Here is a 16621-nt window from a genome sequence, read left to right as displayed (position 1 = left end):
AAACAAAACAAAAAATTAGCTTTTGGGTCTTAAAAATATAGGGTTAGGCATAAGATAAGAAGTGCGTTTAAGGTTAGGGTTAAGTTTAAAAATCAGATTTTACGATTTGTATTGCTTAACTTATTGCAGGACTGCCGGCTGTCCAAGTAAATAATGGCAGCAGTAGGATCCCCATTAGCCGACAGCAATGGCGACAGGTGGACATGGTTCTGTTTAGAGTTAAAGGTGGTAGGTCCTGCCCTCTACTGGCGATGGAAAGAATAGCAGCTAGTGACAGCACATTTTTTTATATTTTTATTTATTTATTTAACTAGTCAGTTTTAAGAACAAATTCTTATTTAAATTACATGATAAATACTATTAACTCTTCAATTTGAATACAATATTTGTAAATATATAATAATATAAAAATTTGCATCTAAGGAGAAAAGAAGAGGTTATTTCTAAATTCATAGTTGCAACAGGAAATCCTTAAAAGTTATCGAGCTTATCAAGTAGGGACATAGTTCCAGGTAAACACTGTTCAAGTAGATTCTAAGACATAGAAGTAAATAACAACATTAGGTAACACTAAATAAGAACTTACATTCATAAACTACTCTCTTACTGAGAATCTTAAGAGTATAGTATATTTTAGTGGGATGACCTAATGGATATTGTCTTGCATTACTAAAAACTGGTGTGTGGAAAATGACCTGAAAATATATATATTTTTTAAAAAGACAAAAGTAGATAAAACAATAATAGGTGTATCATCAGTTTTTCTTTCCATTGGGAATTGTTAACACAATCAGAGAAAACATTCAAAACATGTTGCATGACTTGGTATGCGGTGAAGTCAGTAGTTTGAAGCGTCGGTATGCGGTGAAGTCAGTAGTTTGAAGCGTCGGTATGCGGTGATGTCAGCGACTGTGCTTTTCCAACATGGCGTCAGTGTGGTTCACCCAGACATCATCACCATCAGCACTTGGCTAGAATCTCCTGGCAGCTCTTGTACACTTTGACCAGGCAGTTCAGCCTTGGTTTTGAGCTCTGAAAGAGGAATGAAAGGTAAATTATAATCAGACAGGTGAATGTAGAGGTCAGAAAGTCTTCAACACACAGGGTTAGGCTTCAACACAGGGTTAGTCTTCAACACACAGGGTTAGGCTTCAACACACAGGGTTATAGGCTTCAACACACGGGGTCGGGCTTCAACACACAGGGTTATAGGCTTCAACACACAGGGTTATAGGCTTCAACACACAGGGTTATAGGCTTCAACACACAGGGTTATAGGCTTCAACACACAGGGTTATAGGCTTCAACACACAGGGTTAGGCTTCAACACAGGGTTAGTCTTCAACACACAGGGTTAGTCTTCAACACACACGGTTAGTCTTCAACACACAGGGTTAGTCTTCAACACACAGGGTTATAGGCTTCAACACACACGGTTAGTCTTCAACACACAGGGTTAGTCTTCAACACACAGGGTTATAGGCTTCAACACACAGGGTTATAGGCTTCAACACACAGGGTTATAGGCTTCAACACACAGGGTTATAGGCTTCAACACAGGGTTATAGGCTTCAACACACAGGGTTATAGGCTTCAACACACAGGGTTATAGGCTTCAACACACGGGGTTATAGGCTTCAACACACGGGGTTATAGGCTTCAACACACAGGGTTATAGGCTTCAACACACAGGGTTAGGCTTCAACACACAGGGTTATAGGCTTCAACACACAGGGGTATAGGCTTCAACACACAGGGTTAGGCTTCAACACACAGGGTTATAGGCTTCAACACACAGGGTTATAGGCTTCAACACACAGGGTTATAGGCTTCAACACACAGGGTTATAGGCTTCAACACACAGGGTTATAGGCTTCAACACACAGGGTTATAGGCTTCAACACACAGGGTTATAGGCTTCAACACACAGGGTTATAGGCTTCAACACACAGAGTTATAGGCTTCAACACACAGGGTTATAGGCTTCAACACACAGGGTTAGTCTTCAACACACAGGGTTATAGGCTTCAACACACAGGGTTATAGGCTTCAACACACGGGGTCAGGCTTCAACACACGGGGTTATAGGCTTCAACACACAGGGTTATAGGCTTCAACACACAGGGTTAGTCTTCAACACACAGGGTTAGTCTTCAACACACAGGGTTAGTCTTCAACACACAGGGTTAGTCTTCAACGCAGGGTTAGTCTTCAACACAGGGTTAGGCTTCAACACAGGGTTAGTCTTCAACACACAGGGTCAGCCTTCAACACAGGGTTAGCCTTCAACACACAGGGTCAGCCTTCAACACAGGGTTAGCCTTCAACACAGGGTTAGCCTTCAACACAGGGTTAGGCTTCAACACAGGGTTAGGCTTCAACACACAGGGTTAGGCTTCAACACACAGGGTTAGTCTTCAACACACAGGGTTAGTCTTCAACACACAGGGTTAGTCTTCAACACACAGGGTTAGTCTTCAACACACAGGGTTAGTCTTCAACACACAGGGTTAGTCTTCAACACACAGGGTTAGTCTTCAACACACAGGGTTAGTCTTCAACACACAGGGTTAGTCTTCAACACAGGGTTAGTCTTCAACACACAGGGTTAGTCTTCAACACACAGGGTTAGTCTTCAACACACAGGGTTAGTCTTCAACACAGGGTTAGTCTTCAACACAGGGTTAGTCTTCAACACAGGGTTAGGCTTCAACACAGGGTTAGTCTTCAACACACAGGGTTAGTCTTCAACACACAGGGTTAGTCTTCAACACACAGGGTTAGTCTTCAACACACAGGGTTAGTCTTCAACACACAGGGTTAGTCTTCAACACACAGGGTTAGTCTTCAACACACAGGGTTAGTCTTCAACACACAGGGTTAGTCTTCAACACACAGGGTTAGTCTTCAACACACAGGGTTAGTCTTCAACACACAGGGTTAGTCTTCAACACACAGGGTTAGTCTTCAACACACAGGGTTAGTCTTCAACACACAGGGTTAGTCTTCAACACACAGGGTTAGTCTTCAACACAGGGTTAGTCTTCAACACACAGGGTTAGTCTTCAACACAGGGTTAGTCTTCAACACAGGGTTAGTCTTCAACACAGGGTTAGTCTTCAACACAGGGTTAGTCTTCAACACACAGGGTTAGTCTTCAACACACAGGGTTAGTCTTCAACACACAGGGTTAGTCTTCAACACACAGGGTTAGTCTTCAACACACAGGGTTAGTCTTCAACACAGGGTTAGTCTTCAACACAGGGTTAGTCTTCAACACACAGGGTTAGTCTTCAACACAGGGTTAGTCTTCAACACAGGGTTAGTCTTCAACACAGGGTTAGTCTTCAACACAGGGTTAGTCTTCAACACAGGGTTAGTCTTCAACACAGGGTTAGTCTTCAACACAGGGTTAGTCTTCAACACACAGGGTTAGTCTTCAACACAGGGTTAGTCTTCAACACAGGGTTAGTCTTCAACACACAGGGTTAGTCTTCAACACAGGGTTAGTCTTCAACACACAGGGTTAGTCTTCAACACAGGGTTAGTCTTCAACACACAGGGTTAGTCTTCAACACAGGGTTAGTCTTCAACACACAGGGTTAGTCTTCAACACACAGGGTTAGTCTTCAACACACAGGGTTAGTCTTCAACACAGGGTTAGTCTTCAACACAGGGTTAGTCTTCAACACAGGGTTAGGCTTCAACACAGGGTAAAACTACATCAGATCCAAAGGTTTTATTTATTATTATTATTATTACTTTTATTTTTCTTCATGTGAAGAACACAGGACATTTCACATGTCCGAAATGTGATGTATAAATAAATCTTGACTTGATTTAGATACAGACATGCATTTTAAACAGTATGGTAGATCCATAATGATCCCGAAGCTCACCTGAAACAGCGGGACCACGCTAGACACTGCCTCTGGATCTGAGGGGTCCTTCAAGAGGATGCAAAGATAGTAGATGACTGTTTGCTGAAAAAAAAAAAAACATCATAAGATACTATATAATAATACTGTATATACCATTTATCAGACTATTTTATCCAAAGCGACTTTCAGTCATGCATTGTTCACTGTCCTACGATCTTCAGATAAGTTATAGCAGGATCCATTGAACTTCATCTGAACGAGAAGCAGTCAACGCCTTTAGTGACGATCAAATCAACTGTGGAAATGTACCTTCATCAGCTCAGTATCCTTCTATTTCCTCACCATGTGAATAGCTTCATTAATTACTATGTCTTTGATTTTCCTCACCATGTGAATAGCTTCATTAATTACTATGTCTTTGATCTTGCCCATCTCTATGAAGTCTGTAGACTCCCTGCCGGAGGCGTAGCTAGAAGACACCTGGACACCCAGGGAACCAATGATGAGCAGCGTCTCATGGTCCACCTTCACAAAGTGGATGTGAACCATCATACCGACCAGGGTGATGATTATGGCACTGGAGAGAACGGCTGTGTTCTGGAGAGAGATGAAGAGAATGGCATTGAAGTAAAAAAAAATAAAACAAAAAAAGTTTTAATGTCTCTGTAGACTCAGGGTGCTCCACATACAGCGACTTTGAAAAGAGACCAGCATTGAACTGATTGAACCACAACAACAACAACAATAATACTTAGCTATATTATTAAATGATTAATCTAGCTTAGTGGGTTACTGACACTGGCCCTAAAGCGCTATAGGGGCACGCTTTTGTTCTAGACCTGCACTAACACCACCGATACAACCACACAACACCTGCTGAGCAGTTGGTTGAATCAGGTGTGTTAGTGTCGGGCTGGAACAAAATCCTGCACACCCAGTAGCTTCCCGGGAACTGGATTGTTGACCAGTGACGCAGGTGCCATGGTCAAAACTATTAGACTGTATAGCGAATAGGGTGCCATTTGGGACTAAACCCTAGTCTCCTTACCTCAGTGACGAAGAATATGATGTAGGCCGATAGCCAGACGGCGCAAGTGTAAGCCATCACTCTGCCTATGGAGACTTTAGCCGAGCTAACCGTGAACTCCCTGCAGAAACCCGAGTGACTTTGACACTCCAGAGAGATGGCCTTGCCGTCGATGTCCGTGTAGGTTTCATCTTCCATGCTGTAATGCTGGTCACCGTTCTGCATAAACTCTAGATGACTGAATATCAATAGCTGGAACTGGAGTGATGTCTAGCTAATGTAGGCTAGCTCTAACGTCTCCAGTGAGAAGACAGCTTACTAGCTTATAGCTAACAATGTGGAGACTGAATAAACAATTTAAAAACAATTAACAATAACTAACATATTTTCATACGCTAGGTTACTAGTTTACTTCAAAGCCAGCAAATACGTGAATCCGGAAATGCACTTCCTCTCAATATTGACTATTAATTGCACAAAACTAGGTCAACATCGATGAGAAAACCTCTTTGACCGAACTGGCAAGCTACAAACGTTGAGGTGCATTGTGGGGAAAGTAAGCTATTCCAAACAACAACTACATTTCCCAGGATGCTTAGCGGTCTATAACTTATGACCTCTGGATAAAAACAAGCCGATCAGCTGATGAAACTGTGAACAACGTCTAGCTGTTGGGCAGCGAAATTATCCTTATAAGAGAGATATATCTATACACAACGGTATCTTTGTGATTGACATTGCATACCATGTTTGTTTATTAAAAGAGTATTGCGTTGTTTTGTGTGTAGAAGGTGGAAAAAACGTTTAGGTTAGGAAATATCTGGGCAAACTAAGATCGGTCCATATTTTTGGCATGATGAAGGCTTTTGTTGATGGGTTGGTTCTTGAGAAATGGGCCGTTTCAGTTGATGTGGAGTAACTGACAAATATGTTAGTGTTTTCTTTATATATATGGCTAAGCGATTTTGAGAGTAGAAATTGACAACCGTGAGGCACTACTACCATAACGAACTACAGAAGAAAACATTTAAATCTTTAACACCTTATAGACTATAGCCATAAACATATTCTACATCGGTCTGGTATCGTTATCCCAAGTGTAGTTTTCGACTCTTCAGCAACAGTTCCTTAGGCACAGACTTTAGGCATAAAGGCGCACTTGTTAGCAGTACCACACCGAAGTGTTAATTATGAGTGGTCAAGGTCCGTCTGTAGATAAAGGGATCAACACCACCCTGGTGTGTCAGGAGAGTTACGCCTGCGGCAGCTCAGACGACGCCGAGTGCGGCAGCCTGCAGTGCGTCCTCTGCGAGCTAGAGCTCCATCGTCAGGAACGCATCGCCCTAGGACACGTCCCTTTCTATGACTCCTGTAAAGGGGACAACCGCGGCTTTGGAGTGAACAGGGGCAGGCTGAGGGCAGTGGTGCTCAATGTAGACTCTAATCAACCCCCTCACTGTAGACTCTAATCAACTCACTGTAGACTCTAATCAACCCCCTCACTGTAGACACTAATCAACCCCCTCACTGTAGACACTAATCAACCCCCTCACTGCAGACACTAATCAACCCCCTCACTGTAGACTCTAATCAACCCCCTCACTGTAGAGACTAATCAACCCCCTCACTGTAGACTCTAATCAACCCCCTCACTGTAGACACTAGTCAACCCCCTCACTGCAGACACTAGTCAACCCCCTCACTGTAGACTCTAATCAACCCCCTCACTGTAGACTCTAATCAACCCCCTCACTGTAGACTCTAATCAACCCCCTCACTGTAGACACTAATCAACCCCCTCACTGTAGACACTAATCAACCCCCTCACTGTAGACTCTAATCAACCCCCTCACTGTAGACACTAGTCAACCCCCTCACTGTAGACACTAGTCAACCCCCTCACTGTAGACACTAGTCAACCCCCTCAATGTAGACTCTAATCAACCCCCTCACTGTAGACTCTAATCAACTCACTGTAGACTCTAATCAACCCCCTCACTGTAGACACTAATCAACCCCCTCACTGTAGACACTAATCAACCCCCTCACTGCAGACACTAATCAACCCCCTCACTGTAGACTCTAATCAACCCCCTCACTGTAGAGACTAATCAACCCCCTCACTGTAGACTCTAATCAACCCCCTCACTGTAGACACTAGTCAACCCCCTCACTGCAGACACTAGTCAACCCCCTCACTGTAGACTCTAATCAACCCCCTCACTGTAGACTCTAATCAACCCCCTCACTGTAGACTCTAATCAACCCCCTCACTGTAGACACTAATCAACCCCCTCACTGTAGACACTAATCAACCCCCTCACTGTAGACTCTAATCAACCCCCTCACTGTAGACACTTATCAACCCCCTCACCGTAGACACTAATCAGCTCACTGTAGACTCTAGTCAACCCCCTCACTGTAGACACTAATCAACTCACTGGGGACAGGGTCAGGGGTCAGACAGACAAAGAGCTGGGTTCAGGTTGGGGCTCAGGGGTTGAGACAGAGGCCATAGCAGGATTGCCCTCAATTCAGTTTTCAGTTTAGAAAGTGGAAATAGCCTAGTCCATTCACCTCTACTTACAATCATCACTCTCTAACATCAAGACTGTCTTCCCCTCTTTTCTCTTCTTCATCCACTGCTCTCTCTCTCTCTCTCCTCTACATCTCTCTCTCTCTCTCTCTCTCTCTCTCTCTACATCTCTCTCTCTTCCCCTCTCTCCTCTACATCTCTCTCTCTTTCTCCCTCTCTTCTCTACATCTCGCCCGCTCCCCCTCTCTCCAGACAACCCATCAGAGTCTGCAGAGCGTCTGCTCCAGGAGCGTTTCAGGAAGGTGGGTCTGTTTCCCGAGGCCTTCAGCTCCATCCAGTATCGCGGGACTCGAACCTGTACAACCCCCCCCCCCCCCCCCCCCCCTCCCCAGAGCCTGGAGCAACAGTTAGATAACAACACTATTCGCTCACCACGTTCCTGCAGGGTGTCTGTGTGTGTGTAAGCAGTGAATGACATTGTCAACACCTTTTGCAAAGCTCTCCCTCTCTCTAATCTCCCCTGCTCTCTCCCTCTCTCTACTCTCCCCTGCTCTCTCCCTCTCTCTACTCTCTCTCTCTCTCTCTCTCCCTTCTAGGCCCTGAGTGAACGTTTCAGTGGGGATATCCCAGAAGAGCACCTGGCCAGTAACTCTTTCTTCCCTGATGAATACTTCACCTGCTCCAGTATCTGTCTCAGCTGTGGGTTAGTTCTTCACCTGCTCCAGTATCTGTCTCAGCTGTGGGTTAGTTCTTCACCTGCTCCAGTATCTGTCTCAGCTGTGGGTTAGTTCTTCACCTGATCCAGTATCTGTCTCAGCTGTGGGTTAGTTCTTCACCTGCTCCAGTATCTGTCTCAGCTGTGGGTTAGTTCTTCACCTGATCCAGTATCTGTCTCAGCTGTGGGTTAGTTCTTCACCTGCTCCAGTATCTGTCTCAGCTGTGGGTTAGTTCTTCACCTGCTCCAGTATCTGTCTCAGCTGTGGGTTAGTTCTTCACCTGCTCCAGTATCTGTCTCAGCTGTGGGTTAGTTCTTCACCTGCTCCAGTATCTGTCTCAGCTGTGGGTTAGTTCTTCACCTGATCCAGTATCTGTCTCAGCTGTGGGTTAGTTCTTCACCTGCTCCAGTATCTGTCTCAGCTGTGTGTTAGTTCTTCACCTGATCCAGTATCTGTCTCAGCTGTGGGTTAGTTCTTCACCTGCTCCAGTATCTGTCTCAGCTGTGGGTTAGTTCTTCACCTGCTCCAGTATCTGTCTCAGCTGTGGGTTAGTTCTTCACCTGATCCAGTATCTGTCTCAGCTGTGGGTTAGTTCTTCACCTGCTCCAGTATCTGTCTCAGCTGTGGGTTAGTTCTTCACCTGCTCCAGTATCTGTCTCAGCTGTGGGTTAGTTCTTCACCTGCTCCAGTATCTGTCTCAGCTGTGGGTTAGTTCTTCACCTGCTCCAGTATCTGTCTCAGCTGTGGGTTAGTTCTTCACCTGCTCCAGTATCTGTCTCAGCTGTGGGTTAGTTCTTCACCTGCTCCAGTATCTGTCTCAGCTGTGGGTTAGTTCTTCACCTGCTCCAGTATCTGTCTCAGCTGTGGGTTAGTTCTTCACCTGATCCAGTATCTGTCTCAGCTGTGGTACCTAAAGCTGTATTCTCTGTCTCCAGTTCTGCTTTCTATTACAGTCCAATAGTCACAATTGTTTTGTGTTTATAATTTACATGGTGAATTAGCCTTAGTTGTGTGATGGCTCAGTTTACACAGTTTTCTATTACAGTCCAATAGTTACTTGTTATTTTGTTATTTAATGATGAATGTATATTACATTGAAGTTACATACTTATTACATATCGGTAGTAATTACCTGATAATTACATTAAAATAGCATCTCAAACAGAATAGAACACTAATATGCTTGTTTTCTACAGCCATAATGTTTCTCTGCCTTTCTTTCAGCTTTGGTACAGTAATAGCAAAGTGATTTAACACTGTGTACTAACCCTTTTCCTGTCAGGTCTGGCTGTAAGAACAGCACAGTAATAACATAGAAATTCAATCATCAATCCATCAAATGTATTTATAAACCCTTGTGACATCGGCTGATGTAAAAAAAGAAGTGCTGTACAGAAACCCAGCCTAAAACCCCAAACAGCAACCCAGCCTAAAACCCCAAACAGCAACCCAGCCTAAAACCCCAAACAGAAACCCAGCCTAAAACCCCAAACAGAAACCCAGCCTAAAACCCCAAACAGCAACCCAGCCTAAAACCCCAAACAGAAACCCAGCCTAAAACCCCAAACAGAAACACAGCCTAAAACCCCAAACAGAAACCCAGCCTAAAACCCCAAACAGAAACCCAGCCTAAAACCCCAAACAGAAACACAGCCTAAAACCCCAAACAGAAACCCAGCCTAAAACCCCAAACAGAAACACAGCCTAAAACCCCAAACAGAAACCCAGCCTAAAACCCCAAACAGAAACACAGCCTAAAACCCCAAACAGAAACCCAGCCTAAAACCCCAAACAGCAACCCAGCCTAAAACCCCAAACAGAAACCCAGCCTAAAACCCCAAACAGAAACACAGCCTAAAACCCCAAACAGAAACCCAGCCTAAAACCCCAAACAGAAACCCAGCCTAAAACCCCAAACAGAAACACAGCCTAAAACCCCAAACAGAAACCCAGCCTAAAACCCCAAACAGAAACACAGCCTAAAACCCCAAACAGAAACCCAGCCTAAAACCCCAAACAGAAACACAGCCTAAAACCCCAAACAGAAACCCAGCCTAAAACCCCAAACAGAAACCCAGCCTAAAACCCCAAACAGCAACCCAGCCTAAACCCCAAACAGCAACCCAGCCTAAAACCCCAAACAGAAACCCAGCCTAAAACCCCAAACAGCAACCCAGCCTAAAACCTGAAACAGAAACCCAGCCTAAAACCCCAAACAGAAACCCAGCCTAAAACCCCAAACAGAAACCCAGCCTAAAACCCCAAACAGCAACCCAGCCTAAAACCCCAAACAGAAACCCAGCCTAAAACCCCAAACAGAAACCCAGCCTAAAACCCCAAACAGCAACCCAGCCTAAAACCCCAAACAGAAACCCAGCCTAAAACCCCAAACAGCAACCCAGCCTAAAACCCCAAACAGAAACCCAGCCTAAAACCCCAAACAGAAACACAGCCTAAAACCCCAAACAGCAACCCAGCCTAAAACCCCAAACAGAAACCCAGCCTAAAACCCCAAACAGCAACCCAGCCTAAAACCCCAAACAGAAACCCAGCCTAAAACCCCAAACAGCAACCCAGCCTAAAACCCCAAACAGAAACCCAGCCTAAAACCCCAAACAGCAACCCAGCCTAAAACCCCAAACAGCAACCCAGCCTAAAACCCCAAACAGCAACCCAGCCTAAAACCCCAAACAGCAACCCAGCCTAAAACCCCAAACAGCAACCCAGCCTAAAACCCCAAACAGAAACCCAGCCTAAAACCCCAAACAGCAACCCAGCCTAAAACCCCAAACAGCAACCCAGCCTAAAACCCCAAACAGCAACCCAGCCTAAAACCCCAAACAGCAACCCAGCCTAAAACCCCAAACAGAAACCCAGCCTAAAACCCCAAACAGAAACCCAGCCTAAAACCCCAAACAGCAACCCAGCCTAAAACCCCAAACAGAAACCCAGCCTAAAACCCCAAACAGAAACCCAGCCTAAAACCCCAAACAGAAACCCAGCCTAAAACCCCAAACAGAAACCCAGCCTAAAACCCCAAACAGAAACCCAGCCTAAAACCCCAAACAGAAACCCAGCCTAAAACCCCAAACAGCAACCCAGCCTAAAACCCCAAACAGCAATGCAGATGTAGAAGCACGGTGATGAGGAAAAACTCCCTAGAAAGGCCAGAACCTAGGAAGAAACCTAGAGAGGAACCAGGCTATGAGGGGTGGCCAGTCCTCTTCTGGCTGTGCCGGGTGGAGATTATAACAGAACATGGCCAAGATGTTCAAATGTTCATAAATGACCAGCATGGTCAAATAATAATAATCACAGTGGTTGTAGAGGTTGCAGCAGATCAGCACCTCAGGAGTAAATGTCAGTTGGATTTTCAAAGCCGATCATTAAGAGTTAGAGACAGCAGGTGCAGTAGAGAGAGAGTCCAAAACAGACCAACCCGGACAGGAAGATCACGTCAGTGACTCAACCCCCTCCTAGGGACAGCATGGAAGAGCACCAGTAAGCCAGTGACTCAGCCCCTGTAATAGGGTTAGAGGCAGAGAATCCCAGTGGAGAGAGGGGAACCGGCCAGGCAGAGACAGCAAGGGCGGTTCATTGCTCCAGAGCCTTTCCGTTCACCTTCCCACTCCTGGGCCAGACTACACTCAATCATATGACCCACTGAAGAGATGAGTCTTCAATAAAGACTTAATGGTCGAGACCGAGTCTGCGTCTCTCACATAGATAGGCAGACCATTCCATAAAAATGTAGCTCTATAGGAGAAAGCCCTGCCTCCAGCTGTTTGCTTAGAAATTCTAGGGACAATTAGGAGGCCTGCGTCTTGTGACCGTAGCGTACGTGTAGGTATGTACGGTAGGACCCAATCGGAAAGATAGGTAGGAGCAAGCCCATGTAATGCTTTGTAGGTTAGCAGTAAAACATTGAAATCAGCCCTTGCTTTGACAGGAAGCCAGTGTAGAGAGGCTAGCACTGGAGTAATATGATCACATTTTTTGGTTCTAGTCAGGATTCTAGCAGCCGTATTTAGCACTAACTGAAGTTTATTTAGTGCTTTATCCGGGTGGCCGGAAAGTAGAGCATAGTAGTAGTCTTACAGTGCCTTGCGAAAGTATTCGGCCCCCTTGAACTTTGCGACCTTTTGCCACATTTCAGGCTTCAAACATAAAGATATAAAACTGTATTTTTTTGTGAAGAATCAACAACAAGTGGGACACAATCATGAAGTGGAACAACATTTATTGGATATTTCAAACTTTTTTAACAAATCAAAAACTGAAAAATTGGGCGTGCAAAATTATTCAGCCCCTTTACTTTCAGTGCAGCAAACTCTCTCCAGAAGCTCAGTGAGGATCTCTGAATGATCCAATGTTGACCTAAATGACTAATGATGATAAATACAATCCAACTGTGTGTAATCAAGTCTCTGTATGAATGCACCTGCACTGTGATAGTCTCAGAGGTCCGTTAAAAGTGCAGAGAGCATCATGAAGAACAAGGAACACACCAGGCAGGTCCGAGATACTGTTGTGAAGAAGTTTAAAGCCGGATTTGGATACAAAAAGATTTCCCAAGCTTTAAACATCCCAAGGAGCACTGTGCAAGCGATAATATTGAAATGAATGGAGTATCAGACCACTGCAAATCTACCAAGACCTGGCCGTCCCTCTAAACTTTCAGCTCATACAAGGAGAAGACTGATCAGAGATGCAGCCAAGAGGCCCATGATCACTCTGGATGAACTGCAGAGATCTACAGCTGAGGTGGGAGACTCTGTCCATAGGACAACAATCAGTCGTATATTGCACAAATCTGGCCTTTATGGAAGAGTGGCAAGAAGAAAGCCATTTCTTAAAGATATCCATAAAAAGTGTTGTTTAAAGTTTGCCACAAGCCACCTGGGAGACACACCAAACATGTGGAAGAAGGTGCTCTGGTCAGATGAAACCAAAATTTAACTATTTGGCAACAATGCAAAACGTTATGTTTGGCGTAAAAACAACACAGCTCATCACCCTGAACACACCATCCCCACTGTCAAACATGGTGGTGGCAGCATCATGGTTTGGGCCTGCTTTTCTTCAGCAGGGAGAGGGAAGATGGTTAAAATTGATGGGAAGATGGATGGAGCCAAATACAGGACCATTCTGGAAGAAAACCTGATGGAGTCTGCAAAAGACTTGAGACTGGGACGGAGATTTGTCTTCCAACAAGACAATGATCCAAAACATAAAGCAAAATCTACAATGGAATGGTTCAAAAATAAACATATCCAGGTGTTAGAATGGCCAAGTCAAAGTCCAGACCTGAATCCAATCGAGAATCTGTGGAAAGAACTGAAAACTGCTGTTCACAAATGCTCTCCATCCAACCTCACTGAGCTCGAGCTGTTTTGCAAGGAGGAATGGGAAAAAATGTCAGTCCCTCGATGCGCAAAACTGATAGAGACATACCCCAAGCGACTTACAGCTGTAATCGCAGCAAACAAAGTATTAACTTAAGGGGGCTGAATAATTTTGCACGCCCAATTTTTCAGTTTTTGATTTGTTAAAAAAGTTTGAAACATCCAATAAATGTCGTTCCACTTCATGATTGTGTCCCAATTGTTGTTGATTCTTCACAAAAAAATACAGTTTTATATCTTTATGTTTGAAGCCTGAAATGTGGCAAAAGATCCCAAAGTTCAAGGGGGCCGAATACTTTCGCAAGGCACTGTACCTAGAAGTGACAAATGCATGGATACATTTTTTTGCATAATTTTTGGCAATGTTACGAAGATAGAAAAAAATCTGTCCTTTAAATATTCTTGATATGTTCATCAAAAGAGAGATCAGGGTCCAGAGTAACACCGAGGTCCATCACAGTTTTATTTGAGAAGACTGTACAATCATCAATATTAATTGTCAGATCCAACAGACGATCTCTTTGTTTCTTGGGACCGAGAACAAGCATCTCTGTTTTTTCAGAGTTAAAAGTCAAACATTTGCCGCCATCCTCTTCCTTATGTCTGAAACACAGGTTTCTAGTGAGGGCAATTTTGGGGCTTCACCATGTTTCATCGAAATGTACAGCTGTGTGTCGTCCACATAGCAGTGAAAGTTAACATTTTGTAATCTTTCTGACAGATAAGGTCTAAACCAGGCCAGAACTTGTCCGTGTAGACCGATTTGGATGTCCAATCTCTCCAAAAGAATGTGTTGATGGTATCAAAAGCAGCACTAAGGTCTAGGAGCATGAGGACAGATGCAGAGCCTCGGTCTGACACAGTTAAAATGTACTACCTTCACAAGTGCTGTCTCAGTACTATAATGGGGTCTAAATCCAGACTGAAGCATTTCGTATACATTGTTTGTCTTCAGGAAGGCAGTGAGTTGCTGTGCAACAGCTTTTAAATTGTATTTTGAGAGGAATGGATGATTCGATATAGGCTGGTCATTTTTTATATTTTCTGGGTCAAGATTTGGCTTTTTTCAAGAGAGGCTTTATTACTGCCACTTTTAGTGAGTTTGGTACACATCCGGTGGATAGGGAGCCATTCATTATGTTCAACATAGGAGGGCCAAGCACAGGAAGCAGCTCTTTCAGTAGTTTAGTTGGAATAGGGTCCAGTATGCAGCTTGAAGGTTTAGAGGCCATTATTATTTTCATCAATGTGTCAAGAGATATGGTATTAAAAAACTTGAATGTCTCCCTTGATCCTAGGTCCTGGCAGATTGAGCTGATTGAGAGAATGCCAAAGAGTGTGCAAAGCTGTCATCAAGACAAAGGGTGGATATTTTGAAGAATCTCAAATATAAAATATATGTTGATTTGTTTACCACTTTTTTGGTTACTGCATGATTCCATATGTGTTATTTCATAGTTTTGATGTCTTCACTATTATTCTACAATGTAGAAAATAGTAAAAATAAAGAAAAACCCTGGAATGAGTAGGTGTTTCCAAACATTTTAAACTAAAGTAGTGGTGGTGTTGATTACAGGTATGTGATAGAGTGTCCCAACTGTGGGGTGATCTACAGAAGCAGGCAGTACTGGTACGGGAACCAGGACCCAGTGGACACAGTGGTCAGGACTGAAATAGAACACGTCTGGCCTGGGGTAAGAACAAGAACAAGAGGAGCATTGGTTCATCAAATCTCCCCATTCTTGCTCAATTTTGCATGTCTTCTGAAACAACTGTATACACTGTATGTATTCACACATCAAGTCTTCTCTTGAGTTGGGCCTGGGGATGGAACAACTGGTGAACATCTGAGATTTTGGTTGTTTGCAGGGGAAGGGTGGAGTGTGTGTGTCCGTGTGTGTCCGTCCCCCACATCTGTTGCTATGGGGTAATGATGTTAGGGACAATACAGGATGAGTCACAATAATTGCTTGCCAAAAATAATTATTTTTGTAATGCCGATCCTGGTTGTATGTAACAATCCTTCAAATGAAATGGCAACATTTCATTACATATTATTCCTTAATTGTGGAAATAAATTAAGATATGTACGATTTATGTACTTACAGAAAACGTTTGACCTCTGTCATTGCCAACAAAGGGTATATAACAAAGTATTGAGATAAACTTTTGTTATTGACCAAATACTTATTTTCCACCAAAATTTGCAAATAAATTCATAAAAAATCCTACAATGTGATATTCTGGATTTTTTTCCCCTTCATTTTGTCTGTCATAGTTGAAGTGTACCTATGATGAAAATTACAGGCCTCTCTCATCTTTTTAAGTGGGAGAACTTGCACAATTGGTGGCTGACTAAATACGTTTTTGCCCCACTGTATGCATGTATGTATATATATATATATATATATATATATATATATATATAATGTACCAGTCAAATGTTTGGACACACCTACTCATTCAAGGGGTTTTCTTTATTCTTACAGTTATCTACATTGCAGAATAATAGTGAAGATGTGGAGACTATGAAATAACACTTGCGAAATCATGAAGTAACCAAAAAAGTGTTAAACAAATCACAATATATTTGAGATTCTTTAAAGTAGCCACCCTTTGCCTTGATGACAGCTTTTGACACTCTTTGGCATTCTCTCAACCAGCTTCACCTGGAATGCTTTTCCAACAGTCTTGAAGGAGTTCCCACATATACTGAGCACTTGTTGGCTGCTTTTGCTTCACTCTGTGGTCCAACTCATCCCAAACGATCTCAATTGGGTTGATGTCGGGTGATTGTGGAGGCCAGGTCATCTGGCCAGGTCATGCAGCATTCCATCACTCTCCTTGGTCAATATTTTGACTGGTACTGTGTTTATTTACAACAAAAAAAATGTATGGGGTATTGAAAATGATGCAGACAGTTACATTGATGGAGGCTACAATCTATCTGCAATATTAAAGCTGATCTACTACCCTTTAATAATTACAATTGAATAAAGACCAAGAGAGGAGGGAACCAGGACCCAGTGGTCAGGACTGAGATACAGCACATCTGA

At 43.6% G+C, this 16621-nt stretch overlaps 1 protein-coding gene and 1 long non-coding RNA gene across 2 annotated transcripts; one reads left to right on the top strand and one right to left on the bottom strand.

The window, feature by feature from the left end:
* Positions 1 to 288: 288 nt before the first annotated feature.
* pigh (phosphatidylinositol glycan anchor biosynthesis, class H) lies at positions 289 to 5385 on the bottom strand. Its single transcript, NM_001160586.2, is given in 4 exon segments — positions 289 to 1032; positions 3900 to 3983; positions 4269 to 4478; positions 4930 to 5385. Coding segments are annotated over 4 exon segments (570 nt in total). The 5' UTR covers positions 5134 to 5385; the 3' UTR covers positions 289 to 960.
* Positions 5386 to 5539: 154 nt separating this feature from the next.
* Positions 5540 to 15755, top strand: LOC118964478. Its single transcript, XR_005051535.1, has 5 exons — positions 5540 to 5627; positions 7697 to 7746; positions 8041 to 8147; positions 14864 to 14929; positions 15142 to 15755. It is a non-coding gene; the product is annotated as an uncharacterized LOC118964478 (long non-coding RNA).
* Positions 15756 to 16621: the final 866 nt, after the last annotated feature.

Source organism: Oncorhynchus mykiss, chromosome 4 (assembly GCF_013265735.2).
Source record: "Oncorhynchus mykiss isolate Arlee chromosome 4, USDA_OmykA_1.1, whole genome shotgun sequence".
NCBI lineage: Eukaryota > Metazoa > Chordata > Actinopteri > Salmoniformes > Salmonidae > Oncorhynchus > Oncorhynchus mykiss.
This window is presented reverse-complemented; position numbering and strand designations above follow the sequence as displayed.